The sequence below is a fragment of the Polistes dominula genome, unplaced genomic scaffold (assembly GCF_049000335.1).
Source record: "Polistes dominula isolate Pdom_NZ unplaced genomic scaffold, Pdom_raw_medaka contig_49, whole genome shotgun sequence".
In the NCBI taxonomy this organism is placed as follows: Eukaryota; Metazoa; Arthropoda; class Insecta; order Hymenoptera; family Vespidae; genus Polistes; species Polistes dominula.
In genome coordinates, this window is record NW_028300914.1 from 6,391,864 (window position 1) to 6,416,415 (window position 24,552).

The 24,552-nt window shown below is 33.3% G+C and overlaps 2 protein-coding genes and 1 long non-coding RNA gene across 19 annotated transcripts in view; all 3 read right to left on the reverse strand.

Moving 5' to 3' along the window:
- PMCA (plasma membrane calcium-transporting ATPase 3) overlaps window positions 1-13,726 on the reverse strand; it is a 100,008-nt gene extending 86,282 nt beyond the window's left edge. For all 15 annotated transcript variants that reach the window (XR_016175779.1, XR_016175777.1, XR_001475546.2 and 12 more), the window contains exon 1: window positions 13,586-13,726. The gene's annotated coding sequence lies outside the window, so the exon portion shown is untranslated. The remainder of the gene's footprint in view (window positions 1-13,585) is intronic.
- On the reverse strand, window positions 21-4,296 carry LOC149033354 (uncharacterized). Its single transcript, XR_016179033.1, has 2 exons — window positions 3,325-4,296; window positions 21-2,507 (listed from the first exon to the last, which is right to left on the reverse strand). It is a non-coding gene; the product is annotated as an uncharacterized LOC149033354 (long non-coding RNA).
- LOC107064957 (uncharacterized) lies at window positions 13,632-24,477 on the reverse strand. 3 transcript variants are annotated; one of them, XM_015318168.2, is made up of 5 exons: window positions 24,132-24,477; window positions 23,592-23,802; window positions 23,353-23,488; window positions 15,635-23,264; window positions 13,632-13,865 (listed from the first exon to the last, which is right to left on the reverse strand). In XM_015318168.2, the coding sequence occupies exons 2-4, from the start codon at window positions 23,758-23,760 to the stop codon at window positions 22,457-22,459; spliced, it is 1,113 nt and encodes a 370-aa protein (XP_015173654.1). In that variant the 5' UTR covers window positions 23,761-23,802; window positions 24,132-24,477; the 3' UTR covers window positions 13,632-13,865; window positions 15,635-22,456. The 3 variants fall into 3 exon arrangements, with proteins under 3 accessions (XP_015173654.1, XP_015173653.1, XP_015173652.1); XM_015318167.2 differs by lacking the exon at window positions 24,132-24,477 and adding an exon at window positions 23,893-24,124; XM_015318166.2 differs by lacking the exon at window positions 24,132-24,477 and adding an exon at window positions 23,873-24,124.
- Between the last annotated feature and the right edge of the window lie 75 nt (window positions 24,478-24,552).

Here is a 24,552-nt window from a genome sequence, read left to right on the forward strand (position 1 = left end):
CATATGATAGGACAAATAAATCAGTCCATCCACAAGTACGTACGCAGAAACCATTTCGCTTTGAAATATAAAATCATTAAGAGGGTAACACATACGTAAATCATTTTTTTCACTATAAATTCAAATAAAATCAACTGTAACTAGAAATAAAATTTTATTCATAAAAAAGATTTTGTGTTTCTTTGAAAAATTTACTTTACAAAATATTGTTTAAATTTAAGATTGATTAATAAGAAATTATTTTACTTATACTGCTTGCCAATTTAAAAAATATAGTTTTGAGGTAAATGCGGTCGAAGTTTCGATTAGTAATATTTATGTATACATGAGAGTTCATTGGTGCGGAAATTTATAGATCTTAAAAATATTCAATTTTTGAGTATTTTGTTAATAGCATTTGATTTTGAAGACCTCGATTTTGTAATAATTGCATTTGAAAAATGTCCTTAGTGTGATAAAAACCTTATTGACACGCAAACTATTAAAAACATTACGACCGATCCCTGTTAATTTACGCGATACATTTATGATGAGAAGATACTATGTTGAAAGAAAAGGAACAAAAAATTACCCAGCAAGGTTAATGTATTGCTCGTGACAGTGTTTTAAAATACCAATTAGAAATGAATTTAGCGCGACACGTGGCCCATCCGATCTCTTCTATCTGATAAGAAGTAATTTACGATAATGACGTCTTTACGAGGACGACAAGCGAAGAAAATGATTTTGTAATCGTCAAAATAGGTTTATTAAGAGGAAAAAAACTGTAAAATAATAAAATCAAATATAAAACATAGTTAAAGTTGATTAAATTACTTAGGCCTAACTAGACAGTTCTTTCTAAGTCTACCTATATACACATAGATATAATAACATTCTTGAAAAAGAATAATCTATATGTAGTATGTATATAAATATGTTCGTTGATAGGAAAGTTTCCCCGGTCGATAATACAGCGTCATTGAATTTCTTCTAAGACTAGAAAAAAAAAAAAAAAGAAAAAAACTTTTCACCGTTAAAAGTCACATAAGTTCCTTAAGTTTGCTTACTAATGTAACAGGCGGAAGTTATTCTACAAGAGCATAACCGGCAGTCTTCGACACGTTAATGACACCTATTCGCACGTACTATACGCTTCTTCGTTTTCTCAAGAAACAATTTAGTTGGCTAAGAAACTTTTCGTTTAGTCATCGAACGGAAAGACAAAGGAGAATTATGAGTTAACGTAAGAGTGAAGTTTCGTTAAAATTATGACATCTATAATGTCTCTTTTCTCTCTTTACTTTTTTTCTTTTTTATTATTTTATGTTATACTTTATTTTAGCTGGATTATATAAAGTCCAGGGCCCCCTCCCCCCCCCCCGAAGCACTTCACGTTGAAGGACGAATAAAATTCTCATCTCTTTCTTTTTTTTTTCTTCCTCGTTATAAAACAAACTTTAGAAAGATGCTTGGGACTTGAGAATCGGGTCATTAAAATTGTCACTGAATTGTTAATTTTATTTTTAAAAAAGACATTTCACAAAAACAAAACCAAAAAAAAAAGACATTTCTAATATCTTCGTCTAATTTTAAGATAATATTCTAATAATATACCGAATTGAGTAATTAAAAAAAATGTTCTTTTATTTTCTATCAACTTTTTGATCAAAGATCAACACTTTGAGCATCAACATTTTGGTTCTCACGTGTGTTTAGAACACCGAGGAAGAAAAAGAAAAAATTTCAAATCACTGTCTCAAATCATCTAAACACTGTCAAATGATACATATTTTATAGATTGTCCTAAACCTTCTGGGCATTCTATAGGATCCCCATTATTTTTACGTTTGTTGAGGTACGGTGGTATTAAAAATGTCCTACCTTTTTGATGCGTAAATATGCACGGTGGGACTATCCGAGTCCCACAAAAAACCTTATTGAATTATTATTTCTTTATGTTTTTATAATATGTTACTCCTTTATTAATAAAAATAAACCAATTTTGTGTAATGTAAATATAAATAAAATTTCTGTACAACATGGGTCATTTTATTTTCTAAAATTCCGTGCCTGTTACGGATTAGCCGTAACATACAGACAAATAATTTGTTAACATTTACATAAATAGTAGGAATACTAGAAGGACACGCCCTATAGGTGCGCACATTTATGAAAAATATCAATCATTGTAATGAGAATTAATGTAGCTAGGACGATCGATCCCGGTTCTTACCTACTTATACAAAAGTAAGTTAGTGGAACATAACCTAAACAGGTCATAACGTTGCACTGCACGGAATAACGATATCTCGCGAACGTAGAGGGAACGTGCCACAAAATCCGTATAGGAATAACCGATATCGGCGGGTGTCATCGGATATCAATAACGGCACAGTTACCCTTACACGTTGTCCTGAATGCCATTGAATCGGCCAACGAGAAAAGTTAATAACGATCTTGCATAGTCGATAAACTCGAAAACATGATCCTTCTCTTATCTTATTGTTAATCGGTTCTCCTGACAACTTGAGAAACAAAAATACTATTTAGAACTGTTATACAATATAAAAGCAATTTTTTTTATTTCAAAGTATATTATATATGATATACATGATGTCTAAAGTTTTTTCATATTAACGTTTTAAAACTATCCTACACTGAAAAATAAGAAAAATATTTTATAAAAATATAGGTCATTTAAAACTTTGTTCAAAAGTTATAACATTTAATTGAAAAACTGTTTAAACGTGTTGTTCAAATTGTTACCCGCCTACGCGAATAAAAGTTTGACACCATTGTAGTATGCTGTTTATGACATGACGAATTTTCTTGTGAATTTCTATCAACTTCTGCAACTGCATTCCTAATTCGTTCTACCACAACATCAAATGCAACGATCTTAGTTACATAAATTTCTTGTTTTAGTTTTCCCCATAAATAAAAATCTAATAGGATGAAGTCAGGTGATCTAGGTAATCGAACTATTATTCATAGAAGAACACATTGAATGACAGAACCGTTAAATATCATCTTTTAGCAGCACATTTAAATATTTTTACAATTTATGTTATAACCTTTGAACAAATCTTTAAATAACCTATATTTGTATAACACTTTTTTTCTTATTTTTGTACATAGAATACGCTCACAATTTTTGCACAAAAAAACCACAGACATCTTATATATTATATATATATATACCTATAAAGTAGAATGTTTGGGTAGGTCAGTATATTAGTTTAAACCGAATCCGATTTTCATAGACAGAATGGATATTAAATGGATCAGAATATTAGTAGTGGTCGAAAGGATATATATATAGATAGATAGATAGATACCTACAGCATAGATATGCGGTAAAAGATCATTACTGGTACCGATTAGGTAGACGTCAAGTGTGGTATAAAGTACTTTATGAGTTAATTTTCTGTTCATACTGAATCCACTTATCGAAGTTACACAAAGCTAAAGAAAGTGAAAGAGAAAAAGAAAAATAAAGGATGACAGAGATGAAAGAAAAAGAAAGAGAGTGGAGAGGAATAAGAAAAGAAGTGCGCATGCGCATAAGTATTTTCCAGCTTGTACCCTTTTACACGATCGATTCTTAAAAAGCAAACCAGGAATGGCTTATCGCGTTTCACACTTATCTCTGTTTATTTTACATATCTGAGAGGAAAAGAGAAAAAAAGAAAAAGAAAGTAAGAGAAGAAAGAATATAAGAACTTCATTTATAATAGATCACTTTCATTTTGTTTTTATCGATGAGCATACTTTGACATTCTTAAATAATCAGGATAAATATCTGATAATGAGAAAATAAGACAAGACAAAGTGTAAATGTTATGAAAGTATGTCTGAAGATATTTACTTTTTAAAGAATAATATAATATTTTTTCCAATTCGAGGTGAACAGAAATGTTTTGAACGAAAATTAATTTATTTTTTTACATAAAATATGTTGTTATTATAAAAAACGTAAAGTGCTGTTTAAAAAGAAAAAAAATGCAAATCATGGGCATTGAAACGATTCTGAAATATTTATAAAATAAATAAAGTTTAAAAAATAAAGATATATAGAGTTAAAAAATTTGTGACTTTTAATGTATAATATAATTTAATATATAAATAATATAATTTTATTATAAGTAATATATACTAGTCGTTCATTTTGAAAGTGGTCGAAGTTCATTTATTTTTAAATCGAGATATTTAAAGACTTGTATTTAAATAAAAATTTCAAATATTGGTTTACTGATAAATAATATATTTTCAAAAAATATATGGGACATTTCACGTCAAATTGACCACTTTTGACCCTGACCCCTTTTGATTCTGCTGAAAAAATTTTATCATTTTTAACTTCATTAAAAAAACATTTTGAGAATTTTTTACAATTCTTTTGTCCAATCCAAAAAAAGTTAAAAACTTTGTCAAAAATAGACTTATCGGGAGGTTTTTTTTTATTCTTTTTATTTTTAAATATACTTTTTGAAAAAAAATATTTGAAAGTAAATTCTACAAGAAATTTTGTTTTTTTTTTCAAGTCTTTCAAATTTTGATATTTTGAATTTTTTTTTTCCTTTCAAAATTTCGTTCATTCTGAACCTAAGTCATAGGTTTAGATCAGTGGTTCCTAAACTGTTTTGTCCTATCGCCCCCTTTCCAGAAAAAATATTACTTATCACCCCCCTGAAAATTAATTTTTTGGTTTTCCTTAGTAGTAAACCCTTTTTTGGTTTTTTTTAGTAACTCAAAGAAGAAAATTCATCGACCTCCCTCCCTCCTTCCAAATTCGCCTGTGACAATCATCAACCCCCCCCCCCCTGAATCGCTTCATCGCCCACTTTGAGAACCACTGATTTAGATCATCTCCCTATCTCTAGATGGGCCGAAATTTTTTTCTATTTTTTTTATTTTAAGAACTTTTTATTTTATTTTTTTCGGCATTTAATTTTGTTTTAATACTACAATAAACCTAATTAAATAAATATAAATATCTTTAAATGTATTTAAGGACCTTAGTTTAATTATATACTCAGTTTCATTATATTTAAGCAGCCAAAGAAATTTAAATAAATTTTTAATTATATTTATTTAAAAAATTGACCGATAGTGGATTGAAATCTTTCTATATTTATCATTTTTGAAGGTATGGTAAATTTTTGAAAAATTTATAACTTTTTTTGGATTAGTCAAAAATGTTTGAAAAAATTTTAAAAATGTTTTTTAATGAAGTTAAAAATGATAAAAAAGTTTTAGCAAAATCGAAAGGAGTCGGGGTCAAAAGTGGTCGATTTGACGTGGAATGCCCCATATATATATGTATATATTGTATATTTTTAAATAGACAAGGTGAACATTATAGAAGGTTAAGATAGGGGTAAAAGATTTTAGTTTTGACTGACAATGGAGAGAGAGAGAAAGAAAGAGAGAGAAGATCTTGTTCTAGTTCTATATTCTAGGAGAAATAGAATGGTCCAGTTTTCCTCTCTCGTAGCATCGCGATAACTAAAGATGTCCTGTTTTTCCGTAATTTGGCAGACAGACGTAGACATTTTCAAGTTTGCCTAGGCTCATGACCTACTTAAGAATTTTCTTGGCTGACAATGAGATCGTTTATGAATTGTTACATCGTTGCTCATTTTAATATTCGTCTTGTAACGATATCGTCAGATATAAACCATCAACAATTTAATAATAAAAAAACAATCGTTGACGTTTAACCGAATTCTTGGCTCGTGAAAAATTATTTAAGAATAATCATCCTTTCAGCTTTAATCATTGGAATATTCCCCGAGACATCGGTTAAACAATAAAACATGTCATTGGCACAGAAAGAAAATGATCATATTTACATTATTCGCGTATCATATATAAAAACATATCGTATAACAAAAGTATGTATATCGTTATAACATTGATATGATATGTAGAACGCATTGGTCAAGTTTGATCATATTCAACACCCACGTTATTTAGCTCATGTAGTATAACTATCTAACGACTCTTAAGCATAATAAAAATGGAAAAATATAAAAGGACGTGTGTGCGTCATTAATTAATGTTCTCTGAAGTCATGCATCCGCTTTATATGACTTCATTCGCGCTACTTATATATAAATACATATATCCAATGAAACCACTTAATTAGTCGGCACAATGTGTCGATTTAATATCTCTCGCTTGGGAAAATAAAAAAAAGATAGAAAGAGCACGTGATAATCGTTGACTCTAAAGTATCGTCGCCATTTTGATTATTCCTCAATGATGATGATATCCTTTGCCTTCTTATTTTCACATTAACGAAGAATGAATTCGAATGTAAAGTAGAACGAGCTTAGTTTGTGCCATTTAATCATCTTATTCACGGATAAATCACGTGGTCGGGTTTAAAGAGTAAAAGAGAAAAAGAAAATGAGACATTTGAAGATAGAACAAAAAAAAGAAGGACGTAATAATCAATCGAAGTTTTTGAGAAGAGAAGATAAACGTTAAACCGCGAACAATTTGATTTCGCATAGTTGAGGGTTCTCTCTAGCTTCGAGAAACATTAAAAGTGTATCTATCGTATCGGCCGATATCAACGATAAGGGAATATAGCAAATACATGAAAAGTATCACGCACAGTCTTGCATGTACGATTACACCTTGGATTGGGAGTAATTTGGTTTACAAGTGTTTCCCCAAGAGACGAGAAAACAATTTTGATTTCATAAACGTGCGATGCATTGCAATACGAGCAGTAAGAAAAGGTTTGGTAAAACGACAAGGATTAAGTTATTTAATTGTTACTTTTACTATCTTAGTATTTTGTATGTTATATTATTTTTATATTAATTAACAAATTATTTGATTTTCCATTATGTATTTCTTATAACAAAATTCACTTTGATATTTTGATATACAGGTATTATTTCTTCAACGAATTATGTTCGCAAACAAAGATTCTACTGTATATCTAAAAAAAGGAAAATATAATAAATGACGAGCTTCTTCGAATACATAGAACATATAGGGAAATGACGATATAGTAAAGATCAGTGAAACAAAGTTGTGAACTGTGCGTCGATCGAAACACCGAATAGATAAAATTCTTAAAAAAAGCAATACTATTATCTATGTGACGTAAATAGTTATCATATAACGGTTGTTCTTTTTTATTATATTAGTCTAATAAGTATGAATCAGAATATTATCAAGCGTTTGCTCATCTATTTAAAATATTCATAAAAATGATATCATATTTTGACTATTTTGTTTTTCTTCCATCGAATTAATTTTTTCTATCACGAGGATTGATCAAACCTCACGAATCGGACATGTTTCATTGACGGGGACACAAGTTGGCAATTTGCCAGGGTAGCGCATTATTTAACGAATAACTTTGCCTACAGCCGAAGAAACGGACACAGTTTGTGAGAAATGGAAAATCTAGTTTTCGGTTGTAAGGTTCAAGAGAGGGAGAAGTAGAGAGAGAAAGAAAGAGAGAAGACGTATATAAATTCTATCCTCTTAACCTCGCTGTAAAATCCAATTTTGAATCACAGCTATTTAACTCTGTGAGTGTTAAACTCTTATTTAAGAATGTGTTTGTATAGGTATACATGTATACCGTATAGATATATGCGTCTATACAGGGTGCGGCAATAACTTTACCCACCTTGAATATTGTTCGTTGATATGCTCTATCGCGTAATGGTTGAAAATAATTATCCTTAATAGAAACAAATAATTATGTTTCGTTGGCATGCCCTATAATTAATAATAATGAATTGTAAAAAAATATCAGTAGTAAATAATTCTTAAGAATTCTTAAGAATAAAAAACAATTGAGCTAATAATTAATAGTTTGCTGAAACCATTTTAACATTAGCTATCGCAAAGTGATAAAAATAAACAAATTGGGTCATTTAAAAAAATTAAGATCACCTTGAAATCACCTCTACCCTTCCACCTACACAAAAAAATTAGGCATCACGATATGCCCCCCTCTATGCCATAAACAAGTTTTGTCTTAAACATTTTTTTATATTATTACAAATAACGGAGCTATTCAAATTGAACAGAGTATCTTTAAATGTGATATATGATCATGCGGATAATTATTTATTTATATTCTTTAAAAATGTTGCAAAAAAAAAAATAATACGTATATAGTTCCATTTAAAAAAACAAAACATTGATAACCCTGAAATATCGTAAAAAAATTACCGTAAGAAAAAATCCTTTCGATCATTAAATTCCCTCGTCCTGTAATAGTGCACTTTTTTAATACTATTGTAAGCAATATTCAAAGTAGACGGAGTTATTGTTCCACCCTGTATATGTATAAAGTTGATTACGTATCTCATTGACGTTTCTTTATCAAAGACAAGAACATAAAATATTTTTTTTGAAGACATAATCAAGATCATTTCATTGAAAAGATTATCATTAGTCGCATTATTACGAGACCAAAAGTCGAGGCGAACGCAATTTAATACTTTACCATCTTTCTAAAGAAAATAAATGTAAGGGAAAAAAAAGTGGAAAAGAAAAAAAAGGGACGGAGAAGAAAAAAAATGGAAAGTATAGAAGGAGAGCTAGAACTGGTTCGTAAGACGCGAACGTAAATTCTATTAATAAAATGATAGGTCTGAGTCGTAAGTATAACGCTCGCTAGTATTAGGGATTTAATTCCGAAATGAAGTATCAACCGAAACTAATCAATTTTCAAGATGGTAGAAATGAAGAACATAAAGAACTAATCAAAATGGAGGAGAGTTAAGTTATATTATATCGTATATTGATATTTCGTTAATAGTATAAATATTTTTTGGCGGTACATTCGTCAAATCGGTGTGAATTAAATTGATTTTTAAAATCGTTTGGAAATGTGTACGCACGGTTTGTAGAAAAAGAAAACAAAAAAAAGGAAGTTCAGATTGAATCAAATCGGAGCAGTAAGGAGGAATTCTGTCGTGGGTCACGGGTTCGACATGCCCGATTTAAAAATAAACGTAAAGCGCTTAACATCAAGAGACCACGAAGAATCACCGAGGCCACGTAAAATTTCAAGAAGAATAATACTCCTTCAGGTTAATTTTTCTCATTCAAAGTTTTTTAAACGCACGATGTATTTTACTTGTATCAATTAATTCGATTTGTCTTTTTTAAACATATTCACAGTATGTTTTATTAATAAATATGATCATGCGTTTTGGTTATTTTTCGAAATAATCACCAAATGTTGAATTACTTGACGAAACAAAAAAAAAGTAAAAAGGAAAAGATGCCGATTTTGAATACATGAATATCAATGGTAATGAATATATGATATCATGGCATCGAATTAATTTCTACACGTAATATACATCGAAATACAAAAAAAAATATATATATATTTTATATCGTTGCGAAAGATCAATAATTCGTCCATTTTTGCCCCTTTTTGTACATTGAAATTTTTCCCGATGATAAGTTTTCAAATTTATCGAATGAAAGTGGACTTTTAATTAAAAACCGCTTTACTGTACTAACCTTATCGAAAACCTAAATCAATCGAAATATATCAGCCGATCTACGAATCGATCATTCAAACTCACACGTGACACTTTGTTTTTCTTTTCTCTTTCCTATCGATCGTTGAATTCTTTAATCCAACAACGAAAGGTTTTCGATGTAATCGATTTATTACGTCAAAGATATTATCGACATTAACGTGAAAACATTGATAATAAGAAGGTAACAACATTTCACCTCGTCCTAGTTTTCGAATCATCCATTAACGCGCGTTCTCGGCTACTTTTCATTTACGTATATACGTATATACATCTGGAAATATGAAATAAGTATTATCATTTTGTTCATTAGTCATGGCTATCCGAATTTATGTTACCTTAAGAATACTAATTTATTATTGAATAAACCTAGCAGTTAGCATGCTTCCTCTTTTCTCTTATTTTTTGTCGCGTGTACAATATGTTGCGGTTTCACAGGACTTAGGGGAGAAAAATACACGTTGTAAAACTTTACAGGTAATTAAAAAAGCAATGAAAAGAAAAAAGAAAAAAGAGGGCAGATAATTTGTGCGAAATTTTATGATGCAAAAAATGAAACTAAATTTGTAAAGAAAATAAAATATAATGTTATCGTTTGTTACAGGTATTATTAAAATAAAATAAAAACTAAAGTTTGATAGCGGACAGATAAGCTTAACAATTACGAGTCACCTTTCTAATTTAATATCATTTTTCTGGGCTAAACTTCACTAACGTTTCCATTTAATTATTTCCTTTCTAAATAAAGTTAAAAAAAATGTAACAAGTAACACGTAACAAATAATTTGAATAAGACATAGAGAAAATGATGTTTAACTCGTATGAAAAAGTTGATAAAAAGGACCATAGAAGTATTATCTATAGAACCAATTTGAGATGAAGAAATGACGAAAGAAAAATATAACTAGACAGACCAGGGTCTTCTCTAATAGTAACTAAAACGAAAGTAAATTGTGAACACATAGATAGCTACGAAAAACGTTTTACTCGACCTATAAACACCTCTAGGCTCACAGTGCTTTTCTAAGAACAAAGTCATCGATTACAATAGCCCCGATTACGATCGTATAAATCTTAGTTGTTTAACTTTAACACGTTAACTCGTTTACATTTTCTTACCACAAATACAAGGTGGACTAAAAGTTTTTCAAATGATTTTCAAAATCATTGACTGGTGCTTTTAATCTTTGAGTCCCTTTTAAACGTTAGAAAATCTCCCTTGATCCATCCAGTATATAGATATACGCGTGTATTTTAATATATAGAAAGAGTATATAGTGTAGATATAAAAATATTACAAAGAAAGGCATGGTAAACGTAAGGCATGGTAAAGATATCACGTTTAGACGCATCGATACGTCTATAATATTGATAGTTGGACAATTTTGAAGGCCAAGCGCACGGTCGGACGGATCAATAAGACAGTGGTAATATTTCAAAGTAGTAAGTCGGCTGATAAAACGTTGAATTATAACGGTAAATTATAGTAAAGTACTCGGACAAATGCCCTCAGGTATAGTATGTTTTTTCAATAAATATCTAAACTTTGCCAATGTCTATACGGGAGAGAAAGAGAATACAAATAAACGAATTTGAAAACTGAAGAAGAAGAACAAAGTCAAAGAAAATGAAAGACAAATATTTGATCTTTCTATCGTATTTGGTAAGTTTCGCATTTACAGAATGTAATAAAAATATCCGGGAAAATAGATCGAATATTGGTTGGATTCCTATATACATATATATTTTTTTTAAATATATAAAAGTATATTATATTTATATATTAAATAGAATTGTTTATATTTTGAATATATTTTGTGTATATATTATTTATAATACAATATATTTCAAAATATATTATTTATATATTAACATAATTCTCCACCAGCTTATTTTTCAATCAATACTTTAGTGCGTATTATATAATTTGATCAAAGCATAGGTATATATATATATACATATTCGTTTAAGGATCCACTACAATAATGTATGGGAAAAAAATTTCATATAAAGAAACGTTAATAACCATGTGCGTCCTTCGAAACCATTTTGATTTTGATTTACAATTAGACATACTCTTTAACTTTAAATCCAACAGAGATATTCAGATGTCTAGTTAATTCTGACTCACCCTGTATATGTATGGATGTATATGTATGTAAGAAAGAATTCGAACAGGAATGAAAAATAGAAAAGAAGATATATAATCCGGGTGAAGAAACTCGAATGTTAAAGAGATGCCGTAAGGCATATCTCTGTCTGTCTGTCTGTCTGTCTCTCCGTTTCTCTCTCTCCCTCTCTCTCTCTCTCTCTCTCTCTCTCTCTCTCTCTCTCTCTCTCTCTCTCTCTTTCTCGCGAGTATTCGTTGGTCGCGAAGACGTGCCAAGACGCGTTAACGCGTTTCCAAGAATCCCCGCCCATATTGCTGAGATTTTATCAATTTCTTTCTCGGTCCGCGAATGTGTTAGAAGAGGAAAGCGTCGTAAATATCGACGATGTTAGTGTATCCCAGATTCTCGCGCGCAAGCTCCTACTATAATGTACTATACTTTTGTCGTAGTGTAGTCGTCGTCTAGTCTCGTCGTCGTCGTTGTCGTCGTCGTCGTTGTCATTCTCGTCGTCGTCGTCGTCGTCGTCACCGATTTTTACGAAAAGTTAGCAATTTCATTTGAACTTTGACGATGGAGAGATAAAGGAAGAAATAAAAAGAAAAAGAAATAAATAGGGGGATGGGTGGATGGATGGATGGATGGATGGATGGATGGATGGATGGATGGATGGATGGATGGATGGATGGATGGATGGATGGATAGATGTAAAGAGGATAATGTTTGTCAGAGAGAAATAGAGAGAGGATATTGGATCAGCGAGTAGTAGGTAGGCTTGGAAAATGTAAGTGAGTCTAGGTCAGCCGTGTAGGGTCGATACCATGAAAGCAGGACAAAGGCGGGTCTCGTTCCTATCTTGCTATCGAAGAACACATCGAATGGAAAAAGAACTAAATAGTAGGGAGAGGAAAAAGCTAAATCTTTAGCTTATTGGACTTATTTTTTTCACTTTTTTCCAATATCTTATGATAACATAAAAAGAAAAATGAAAAAGGGAGAGAAAGAAAGAGAGAGAGAGAAAAAATAAAGATAGAAGGAATGGAATATAGAATATAAAGATTAGGTCTTAGTTTTTCAAACAATTCCCCTTGGTTAAAAAATTTTGGATAACGTAGTCACGAAGCAGTGGGAGCAGGAACATTCTAGAGTAAAACCGCGCTCAGGGTTCTGGGAATAATGCGCCTGCTCGATCCCGGGACGCACGGAGACGACAACGCTCATAGTACGTATTGTAGAATAGCAGCAGCAGCAACAGCAGCAGCAGAAGTAGCAGTAGCAGCAATAGCAGCAGAAGTAGCAGCAACAGCAACAGTACCAGCAGAAGTGGAAGTAACAGTAACGACAGAAAGCATACGAGTAACCTCGAGGCTATGCCTGGCCTGGCACTCCCGAAATAATGTTCGTTGAGAAGGGGTGGCGGCTGAGAGAAAGAGAGAGAGAGAGAAAGAGGAAGGTTAAGAGAAGGAAAGATGAAGGAGGAAGTGGAGAAGGAGGAAGCGTGCGTGTGTGTATGCGTGCGTGTAAGAGAGAGGAAGAGAGAGAGAGATGCGCAAGAGAGGAAAGAGGAAAAGCATCTTTCGGTGGCCCTGGCCGGACCCGGAGCCGGCGGTCGTTACATAATTTTCACAATTCCACCTGCGATCGAGGAGCACTATCTTTCTCTCTTTCCTCTTCTTCTTTCTCTTCATCGTCTTCCTCTTGTTCCGCTTCTCCTTGGCTGAGTGCAAGCCACCCTGGTGGGGGTGGTTGTGGTCGGTTGGTTGGTCGAGCGAATGTCGGAACGACGAGGGGAGAGAGAAAGGGGCTAAAAAGAGAGAAAGAGAAAGAAAAAGAGAGAGAGAGAGAAGACACCTACACTCTCTTTCTCTTTCTCGAGAAGGGATGGGTGGAGGTTAGCATGGAGGTTGGAAAGGGGGCGGGTACTTGGTCGCGAGTCGGAATCAATCGAATACTCACCGTGGATGGTCCGACGGCGAGATGTCTCGGGGTGTTCGTTCTCGAGGTGGCAAGAGAGGAGAAATTTGATGTCACAAACGCCGCTTCATCGGGCCACTGTGCGCGCCGTTTATACCACTCCGCTTGCTGCTTGGCGCTTGCCACTAAAAATAAACCTCGGCTTGCCGGTGGCCCCCGCTTCTCTTCTCTCACGTCTTATACCGTGACCGACACATTTATTCGCGATTTCTAAGCACTCCGCCGTTGTGTTTGCCGCCAACGAATCGCCCCGTTCGATTCCCTAGATGAGAGAGAAAAAAAATAAGGGATCGCGCGCACCGCACTCGTCCAATCTCCTGAGATCACGGACACGGACGTGGACGAGCCGAGGAAGAGGAGGAGAAGGAGGAGGACGACGATGACGATGACGACAACGACGACGACGAAGACGACGACGACGACGACAACGACGACAACAACGACGACGACTACGACGACGACGCTCTATGTTGTCGGCCGCCGCCGCTTGTCGCCGCTGCTGCCCCGACGACGACGACGATGACAAACTATTAAGACCGGGCTCGACTCGATTCGATTTGACTCGATTCGACTCGACTAGTCAAACTAAAAAATAGAGAAAAACCGTACGCGTAGGAAGTGTCGCCGCACGAAACCTAACTGGACGAACAGCAGCGACGACCAAATCAACGAGGACGAAGACGACGACGACGACGTCGATCACGACTCGTCGGAGAGGGAGGTAGAAAGAAAATAAGGGAGGGCAAACGACGGAGGAGCAGTAGGAATCCTTTTCTTTTCCCCTTTCCCCCTCCTCCTTCCTCTCCTTCTTTCCTCCTCCTCCTCCTGTTCTTCCTCTTCTTCCACTTCCGCTTCCGTTTCCTCTTTCTACTTGCACTTCTTCTCTTCTTCCTCTTCCTCCTCCCCAAAGTAGTTTTACTACTCTCACGCACGCACTTCCTCGTTCACGAGATTCGCGGTGGTTACGTATCGTACCCGACTCACGTTCGCGGCCACTTAGTTTCGTCGTGTCACTACTACTACTCGTTCGTCGCGTTACGACGACGACGACGACGACGACGACGACGATGACGGCGGCGGCGGCGGCGACGACGACAACGACGACGACGACGACGACGGCGACGACGACAACGACGGCGACGACGACGACGACGGCGACGGCGACGACGGCGACGGCGACGACGGCGACGTTACACCTACTACATCTGCTTTTCCACCACCTCCTCTACCATCATCACTACTACCACCACCACTACCACCCCTCCTTCCCCATTTTGCCTTCCCCTTCTACCGCCTCCTCCTTCTCCACCACCACCCACTCGGGCCGCCGTCGCTGTTGCAACAGCTCCCTGTCTTCCTGCGTCTCTCAAACGAGACGATCGAAGAGAAATGTACGAGACATCAACTTATTTACGATAATAACAAATTCCGTTTAAATGAATTTTTATTTTTATATCAATATCGCTAATATAATAAAATAATAATAATAATAATAATCATCATCATCATTATCATCTACGCCGAATGTATTCTCTTTTTTATCGTTTGTTTTTTTGTTGGTCTTAACACGTCACGTCGTTTTCTCTTAGATCTCTCTTTTCTTATAAACCAAGGAGCATAAAAAACGCACCCAAATGCATCGTCGTTGTTAACGTCGACGACGATGGTGCCGCTGACCGGCTAGCGACGGCGTATACTACTCTCATCGATAATCAGCAGCAACGGCAGTAGTAACAGCAGTCGAGTTTTCGCGCGCGCGCGCGTTACCCTCAAACTCCTCCTAGACTTATTTCTTTTTTTACCGTCGAATAGAGACAAACGAACAGAGGAATAATAGTAGAAAGATGAGAATCGAATGATTAGTGAAAAAGATAAACAACTAACGGATTATTAATGAATAAAAAATAATGAATAAACGGACAGACGGAGAGACAGAAAGACAGACAGACAAACACTGAGATAATAATGTACGAAAAGGAAAGAGGAACTTGGTGTGTCCGAATTAGGTGCGAATTAGTGAACGGTGCGTACGGTAGAACGGTCTCAATTGGACTGCCGTGTCTAAAAGTCGTAGAGATAATCCGGAAAAGGCGCGCATGTGCCACAGCCGCGCCGGTTCAGCTCAACTCGACTCGTTATCCCACCTTCGCCTTTTCCTTCTCGACACCCACCTACCCCTTTTCGTCCTCGTCCCTTTCTCTCACTCTCTCTCTCTCTCTCCTTTGCTAGCTTTTCCCACTTTTCCTGCTACAGGCAGACTACGCTCGACGTATAATTCCATGACCAACCACCCACGCGCGTCAATCGTCTCTCTTTCTTTCTCTCTCTCGCTTTATCGAAGCTCACCTGCCGCCTACGAGTCGCGCGTGCGAATCTTTTTGGTTTCCTTCGACTCTACCTTCGACACCAGGAATCACTCGATATTCAAAGATAGAATATCACTAACAAGGGCTCGACAAATCTCGCAACCCTCAGATTTTTTGGAAACTTTACACATTTGTAAGAATCCGTTAAGACTATACATTGCATCTCAGGAGTAAGTGCAGATATTCAACCCTTTCCAAAATATCGAACGAACAAATTTTACTAATATTTTTAGAATTATTATTTTTCATGCCGTAATGCATAACGGCGCAAACTCCTTACCGCGATGTGGCCTGATCGAGTCTCGCTCGATTAACTTATTTTTTTTATTAATTTTAATTTCAATTTTATTTCTCACTTTTGTTATTGTAAAGTATATGTTTTATTTACTTTTTTTCTATTTTTCTAGAGCATGTTATATTACTTTTATGGGGAAATATAATGAAAAATTTGTATATATATTCATTTGTATTATAGAACGCGTTTAAGTTCTTATATTACTTGCGTAATAAATAATTGAATTTTTCAATAAAATAAGAACGTTTGCAAATAGAAGAAACTCGCACGCGTTAGCGTCTGAATACGACGAGTCTCGCGATAAAAGCGGCATCGATCGTACTCTCGTCGAAGGACGTTCGCTTAGCATCTCTCTACGTCGCTTTCGGAAATCAGTGTGTGAGTGAGTAACTGAATAAATGAGAAAAAGAGGAAGAAAGAGACTTAAATTGCCACGTGCGCGTTTATTACTTCATCTTCGACTTTTGATGTTATAAGAGAACTTTGTTAATCGATATACTGACTAATTGATACCTTGCATATCCACCTCTCATTTCTCTCTCCCTCTCTCTCTCTCTCTCTCGTTTTCACTTCTTCTTCTTCTTCTTCTTCTTCTTTTTCTTTATCTTCATCTTCTATTACCTTGTAATGAAAGTATACGTAACATGAGAATATTTGATTAAATGATGAAAGGATTTAAGTTGCCATGTGTGCGTTTATAACTCGATCTCCAAATTTTGGTATTATAAAAGAACCTTGTTAATCGATATACCGACTAATTGATACCTCGCATATCGAACTCTTATTTCTCTCTTTCTCTCACTCTCATTCTTGTTTCTTCTTCTATTATTTCATAATGAAAGTATGCATGACATGAGAATATTTGATTGAACGATGGGTAAATATAGGCAAGACACTAGTCAGAAACCCTCTTTCTAAGATCTCATTCCTTTTCTTTATTTTTTAATCTTAACCCTTCGGTCTCGCAAATGAAATGAAAAGGTCCTACACTCTCCTTATAGTAATTCAATATTAAAGTTACGCCTCCTGTAAGCTTCTTTGTAATTATGAATATCTATATGGAAAATGATTTGAATCAAATCATAAAAAGAAAGATTAAATGTGTATTTTATACGAATCTTTACCGTTTTTTTCTTTCTTTTTTATTCCTTAATAGGTATAAGTGCATAATTTGTTTTAAAAGGAATTATCAGTATCGGTAATATCGGTATTGAAAGAATGAGCGTCGAGTAATTTGTCATTTTAATGACTTATGAAAAAAGAAAATGAATGGAATGTTAACCTTTTGCACTATGAGGTCATCGCTTACGTGACAACAGTATTTAGTTTTCTGTTGAATTCTTGAGTCATCTCTGACATATAATACTCCATTTAATTAATCGAAAGAAATGTAATTAACAAAATGTCTTTTCCGTTATAATAAGACTCGCTTAAGATCTCTCTTACGTTAAAGTAATTTTTCATTACTTATTCAAATGTTGACATCATTTATTATAATATTAAATTAATATAAAACGCAGTATCGAATAATATCGAGTTAAGTTCTATATAAGAATTTAAAAGATTTTATTTCTTCCCATATCCACTACTTGGACATCGATCCCGTTTACATTATTCATAGTAGATTTTGAAAAATGTAGAAAAATGTAGCAAGCAAGACACACTTCTTGAAAGTTTACTCGGATAGCCTCATTGTCGTTTGGCATATTACGAAAGGGAAGAAATGAAAATACGTTTTGAACGTCATTCGCATTTCTAACGAATCCAACATTGATTTTAAAGCTGGTCGTTTGATAATATGGGTCAGTAGACTTTTCTCCCGATAAGTTTGCTCTTTTACCCCAGTCCTCGATACCGTTTCGCACAACACACTTATATATGGTTTAAATGACTAATGTTTATATAACATTTTTTTCTTATTTTTGAGAGTAGAATATACTCACAATGTTTATAGATGCCCTGTATTTTTGAACAAATTTCTCTGCATAAGTTCACTATGTTATTGAAAGATTCGCTTATGATATTGAACGTTCATAAATAAAGGGTTGATATTAGGACTCATGTTAATTTTTTATTTATCTCAGTGAGTACTATAAGTTCTTCAAATATCGAACCCCTTTTTTATAACACTGTATATAATATATGTACAAGTATATGTGTGTGTGTGTGTGTTTTGTGTACGTGTTCTTCTCTTTCGCTTTTCGATCATTATCATCTAATACAACAACGGCGCGACCTTTCTCCACGGGTATCTAGTCACTCTACGAAATCAATTACGTCAAGGCAACACCAAAGCTTTTACTCAAAGACCTATGAGAAAGCTTTACGAGCAAGCTCTAAGCCTTGCTAGTCTATAAATGACGAAGAAGATACTGTTGATGAACAAGAAGGAGCTAGAATGAGCAAGAAAACTTGGTAAATTTGGCTAGCTAAATTAGTTGGCTATGTATAGGGTAGGCCAAAAATGTTACTACCTCATTTTAAAAGTCAATTACTCTTTCAAGTGACTTTCTACTTTTGTACTTTTACAACCTACAGACAAAGTTTCATCTTTAAAGAGTCTCGAAAAAGAATAATTCAAATGTAAAATAGCTAACTAACTTTTAACTCACTTAATGTCTTATAGCTCGTCAAGATTTAAGATTGGTATCCTTGAAAAAAAGAGAGAGAGAGAGAGAGAACGAGAGAGAAATGCACACGCACGCATTAAAAATAATAGGCTATTGCCCTTGTTGGCCGAAATCACAATAAAATGAAACCTAATAAAGGACTAAGCTACTAGAAAATTCCTACATTACGAGGATATACTTGACAAGAAAAAAATAAATAAATAAATTAGGGGGAAAAAGAGGGAGAGAGTAAAGACCGATCAGGGTAGCGTGACCCGTTATAGAAAATGAAACCCTACAAGAACTTGGCTGACTCTCGATAATCAAGAGTATTCGCGTTATACGCAAAGCTGGGCCGTTGGCTTCTCGAAATTTCACGAACTAGCCAACCTAAGAAGAGAGAGAGAGAGAGAGAGAAAGAGAGAAAGAAAGAGAGGAAGAGAAGAAGAGAAGGAGAGAGATCTCCGTTAACGTTCACATGCCAAAAATCTGTTCGAAGATGACCTAGAAACCTGTTTACCCTGGCAAATTCGAATGCGGAGGTCCCGCCTTATATACAAAAGTACGATATATCGACGCTGTGTATAATCCGCAGTGAGCTTTTTCTTGATCTTCTTCTTTAACCACCTCTATTTCGAGTGTTTCCTCGTGATACTAGGCACTTTGACGTGCCGACGACGCCCTGATATCGTTTCCTTCTTTTCCTCTTTCTCTTCCTCTTCCTCTTCTTCTTCTTCTTCTTCTTCTTTTTCTTCTTCTTTTGCTCGACTAAAACCCAGGCACAAACTGAACACGACTTGCAAAGTGATCCACATTCAATATTTCGTATATCATTAATTTATAATTCATTAATTCATTAGTATTAATTTCAAGAGTTTGTTTCAGTTGTCTGTGGTCTTTCTCTTTCTCTTGTTTTTCTTTCTATATACGTATTAATACGTTAAATTATTACACGAGTCGATACTGTGTCTCTACTTAAAGTACACATAACATATTTATTAGATTGATCAATAAGTAAAGTCGTTTGGAAATTATACCAATTCGATGCAAATAGTTCGTCGTAACGCTAAATTTCAATACTCCTAATATTTCGATATTCTGTCTTGCGATTACTTTTTAATTAGATTTGATCGTTCATTATCAATCCAAATAGATCTGCTAAAACATTTATCATCGGTAAGACTAAAATCTACAGACTGAAATTTTTCGAACCGCCTTTGTATCATTTTTTCATTCACAGCACTATCATCGTTAACAACAGAAATCTTTTTATCTGTTTTCAGTTAGTTTGTTTTCAGCAGTTTTTCATTAACTAAAATGAAAAAACAAACATAATCGCACGAAAATACACCTTTTCGTTGTTTATCTTCAAATTCGAATAAATACTACAAACTTTAACCAACAATAATGAACTCTTTATTTTTTTTTTAAATTACACTTTAGAATCTCCGTTTTCAGACTACACGTGCTTTTTATAGATTTCAAACAATCTTTTTGTTCTAAAAATAGCAAAAACTTATTACTTATTGGTCGACTCAATATTTCATTTATTCGTTTATTTCATGAATAAAAATACTTTAAAATGGAATATTATTTTTGATTTAGAAGATAAAAAAGATAAGATCGTGTTCTAGTGCCAATGCTGTTACGTTGAGTTTCATTTTTTGATTAGGATTGCTTTTGCAACGCAAAAGTTCGCTATAACGTAAACGATCATTCAAGAATATCGTTGTACTGAGCGATTAGCGATAACAAAAGTATAATATATAATCGAAAGCAATTAGTTGTTATATATGAAATATATTCTAAAAAAATAGACTGTGAAGCATGTAGGAATTCTTCTCTCGTCTCCAGTAGTCGACTCTGCATCTAGTCAGACTGGCTGTAGTCTATCGCAATCGATAACCCGGCATAGAAGACAGCTTTGACTACTTATACGTATATGTATATACATCGGATCTAATGTATAAATAACATCGATCAATGCAATAACTAAACATTTTAATATAATTACTTGGAGTGATTAATACGATGATAAATATGATAGCATGTAAAAAATTGTCTTAACGAGCGAAATAATGCGAATAAAATTAAACATTTCTTCTTTTTAATAAATAATCGACACATCTTGATTATTAATCTGTTATTTCTGTATTTAAATCAGTATGAGTTTAAAAGTAAAAACAGGAAGTACAAAAATATTCCAACTAAAATGACCTAACTAAAATAGTTATTTTAAACAATTCAACAGTTTAAATAAAACATGGTCATTTGTGAATGATACTATCACCTATGTAACAGCTAACATTGAGAATGTATTTTTATCGATAACAGTGGCCTTTTACTTTTAAACTTTCGTGCTGATAGAAAGCATGTGTACTTGATTCCAAGGCTATACATATAACATATATACATATATAAAAGAATAGCAATCTACCGCTAAAATTGTTATTAATTGTTATTAATAATACAAATATATGAAGGCAATGATCAATTTTACCAATAGATTTATTAAGAATAGCAGTTAATGCATAAAAGAATGACAAGTGGGTGTGAATGGTTGACACGAAAGTAATCAAATTAGTTCTGGTATCCCACAAAGAACGCAAAACGGTTTCGTTACATTTCTATCCAATTAGGTTTGCACGAACTATGCGATAGCTATGCTGGAGGTCGAGCTTCCATTAAGAACTACTTCGACCCACGATGTGTAATCTAAGCTTTTCTCGCAAGGATCCAAAGTGGGACACACGATCGGTTTTCCTGTCGTCTGTACACACTCTCTTATTTCCTATAAAACAGAAATCTTCTAATGGTATAGTCGAGAAATACCCATATATACGTATATATACATATATAAGTATATACAGTCATTTATTGTAACGAAAATATATATAAACAAATAAAATAAATTACAAATAATTATCTAACTTGATAAATATAATATAAAGATACTATTAATATATTTAATATATTTTTTTAGCTATTATATAACAATAAAGTTTCTAGTTTAATAAATAATGTTTTGTCGCTTTTAATTATCTACTAAACATTATTATATATATAAATGTAATTTGCTCTTTTTATTAAAAATTCCTTAATATATAATGGATAAATGTATTTGTTAATATTTACAGCAGATTCCTTATATATGTACAACTCGAATTATTTTCATTTCTTAAATTGTATAATTGTGTTAACTATAAAAAATCCTCAATTAGTTTACTCATTGCATTTTCAATACTTCGTTTTAAAAAGTATCCAACATTTTCTATATCCGTATCATTAGATTTTAATAATTAACAGAAATGAAAATACTAAAAGAAAAACACAACACTATAAATATATTATATAATTAAAAATATAAATTATATTCATACATCTAAATAATCTTAATAAAAACAATCATAAATTATACAGAAATCATACAAATATTATCCTATACAGTTTATGCGCAATGTGCTTTTAATAGAAAACATTTGAACAAGGAAAAAAATTATGATATTACTAGTAGGAAATGAAATAAAAGATTTTCGACAATAGTAATTTTGCCCCAGTGATGATATTTACAACTTATAAATTGTCAACCTTTATTGTTCTGATGGTCTATCATATCACAAGGAATCAATACCAATTTTGGAATCATGCCTGGCGGCGTTATAAATTGTTGGGTACTTTGCGCTGTATTTTGTCCAGAAAAGCGTACCTCTGCCTCTGTAACAATTTTACAAATGTTCATTTTTATATCAGCTTGAGCTTTTGGCGGTAATCTCTTGACGGTTTGTGCCATGCTGTCGAAAAACAGTTCTATACTGCTTTTCCCTTCCGGAGCTAAATAAACTTGTTCTTGATTCCTTTCTCTGTCTTCTTGAATATTATTTAATCCTTTGATAGGCTTGGTAGATGTAGTCGTAGTAGTTGAACTGGTTACGAAAATAGGGCTGGTTATAGTATTGTTATCGATAGAGACCACATTTTTATTTTTGGAAGTAGTCTTTAAAATACTATACGTGTTAGGCACCTCTATACTAGATCTCTGTACTGGATGTTCCGCCTTTGATCTTTTAGGTCTTATCTTTCTATATTTTGATTGTATTTGTTGAACATAAGTATCCACGTCTTGATTGTGTAATTGCATCTGCTCCCTTTCTATTTTTTTAATTTCTTCTAATTGTTGATCATTGGCATTTAACATTTCCAAAGGACTGGTATCCACTAAAACTGGATCTGCCATAGTTTCTTCAAGTACCTCCATATATTCGTCATAATCTTCATCATTGCGATCTTCTAATTGTTCCAGCAGACCTTCTGAACTTATTCCACCTGCATTTATGTCTTGTATATATTCTTCCGACAATTCTATAGTTTGAGGTTGATAATCTGGTTCGTATCTAATTAAATATGTATATACTCAATTACATTCAATGTATTATGTACATATTAATAATTGATATCACAATTATATTTATACTAACTTACGGAAATTTTAAAAAACTTAAATGATCTTCAAAAATCCATTTCTTTCTTCTTACACCTTTCTCAGTCTTATTTTTGTACTTTAAGATGCGACAATAGGTATCCCGTAGATTTTTCCACCTTAATCTTAGCCAACTTGCTGTTATAACACAAATACATATATCACGTTTAAACAACATGGTCTCATAAAAAAAATAATGTCTATTTCAATGTATGAAGTAAGTAATATATTAAAATCTTACGATCAAGACCAAGTTCATCCGCGATACGTTTCCAAACTTTTTGTTTAAATTCTTGAAGCTTAATAGAAGATCCCTTAACTTCTGAACTATAGAGAACAGGATGTTGTTTAATAGCTTCTATTATTTTTAAAGAAATTTTATGAGTATCTGGTGGCATTGTTGGCATCATCGTGTATCTTCCCGCTAAACGTATGATTACGTTTTTTATTATCTGAAAATAGAAAAAAAAACTAAAAGACATGAAAAATAATTACAAAAAATGTATTTGAAATTGCATATACAATAGTATATATAAAACAACCAGCTGACTCCATGTTATTTCATATTTCATTCAAATATAAAATTTATCATTTTGAACAGATTTTTCGCGCAATCTTTCATTCTTATCCTCACAATGCGACAAAAATGAAAATTTGGATAATAGAGCGCATCATCTTTGTCATATACGGCTTTGATGGAATCGCAAATTAAAGCAACGTATCGTACGCTTGAGCGTACAGTCGCTCGGTAAGAATCGGTCGTTAACAGTTTGTTAAGTACCTTAAATCCACAGAAATTCTTCTATAAAAGCTAGTAATGTAAAGGGTCCGTTAATGAAACGACAACAGCATACGACAATATCGTTTGGGCGACGCCATCGCTTAACGTTTACTCTAGTTCCGTCGCAGTTTCTAACCGGAAGTAACGACAAATAACGTTTTAATTTCAAATCTATTTCAATTTATAATTCTAATTTCTCAATAGATATAGATTAATCTATTATCTATTCGTTTTAATATTGTAGGTACATAATTCATTAATCTTAATTATTTTTCAAAGAAAAAAACATTTTATGTATAAAAGGAGAAAAATAAGCACCTCTCATTAACCAATAAATCGACCTACTGATAAGTCAACCAATCGCGTGCAACTTCAACTATCAATCATATATCCTTATATATTTCGAATACAAGTATCGATA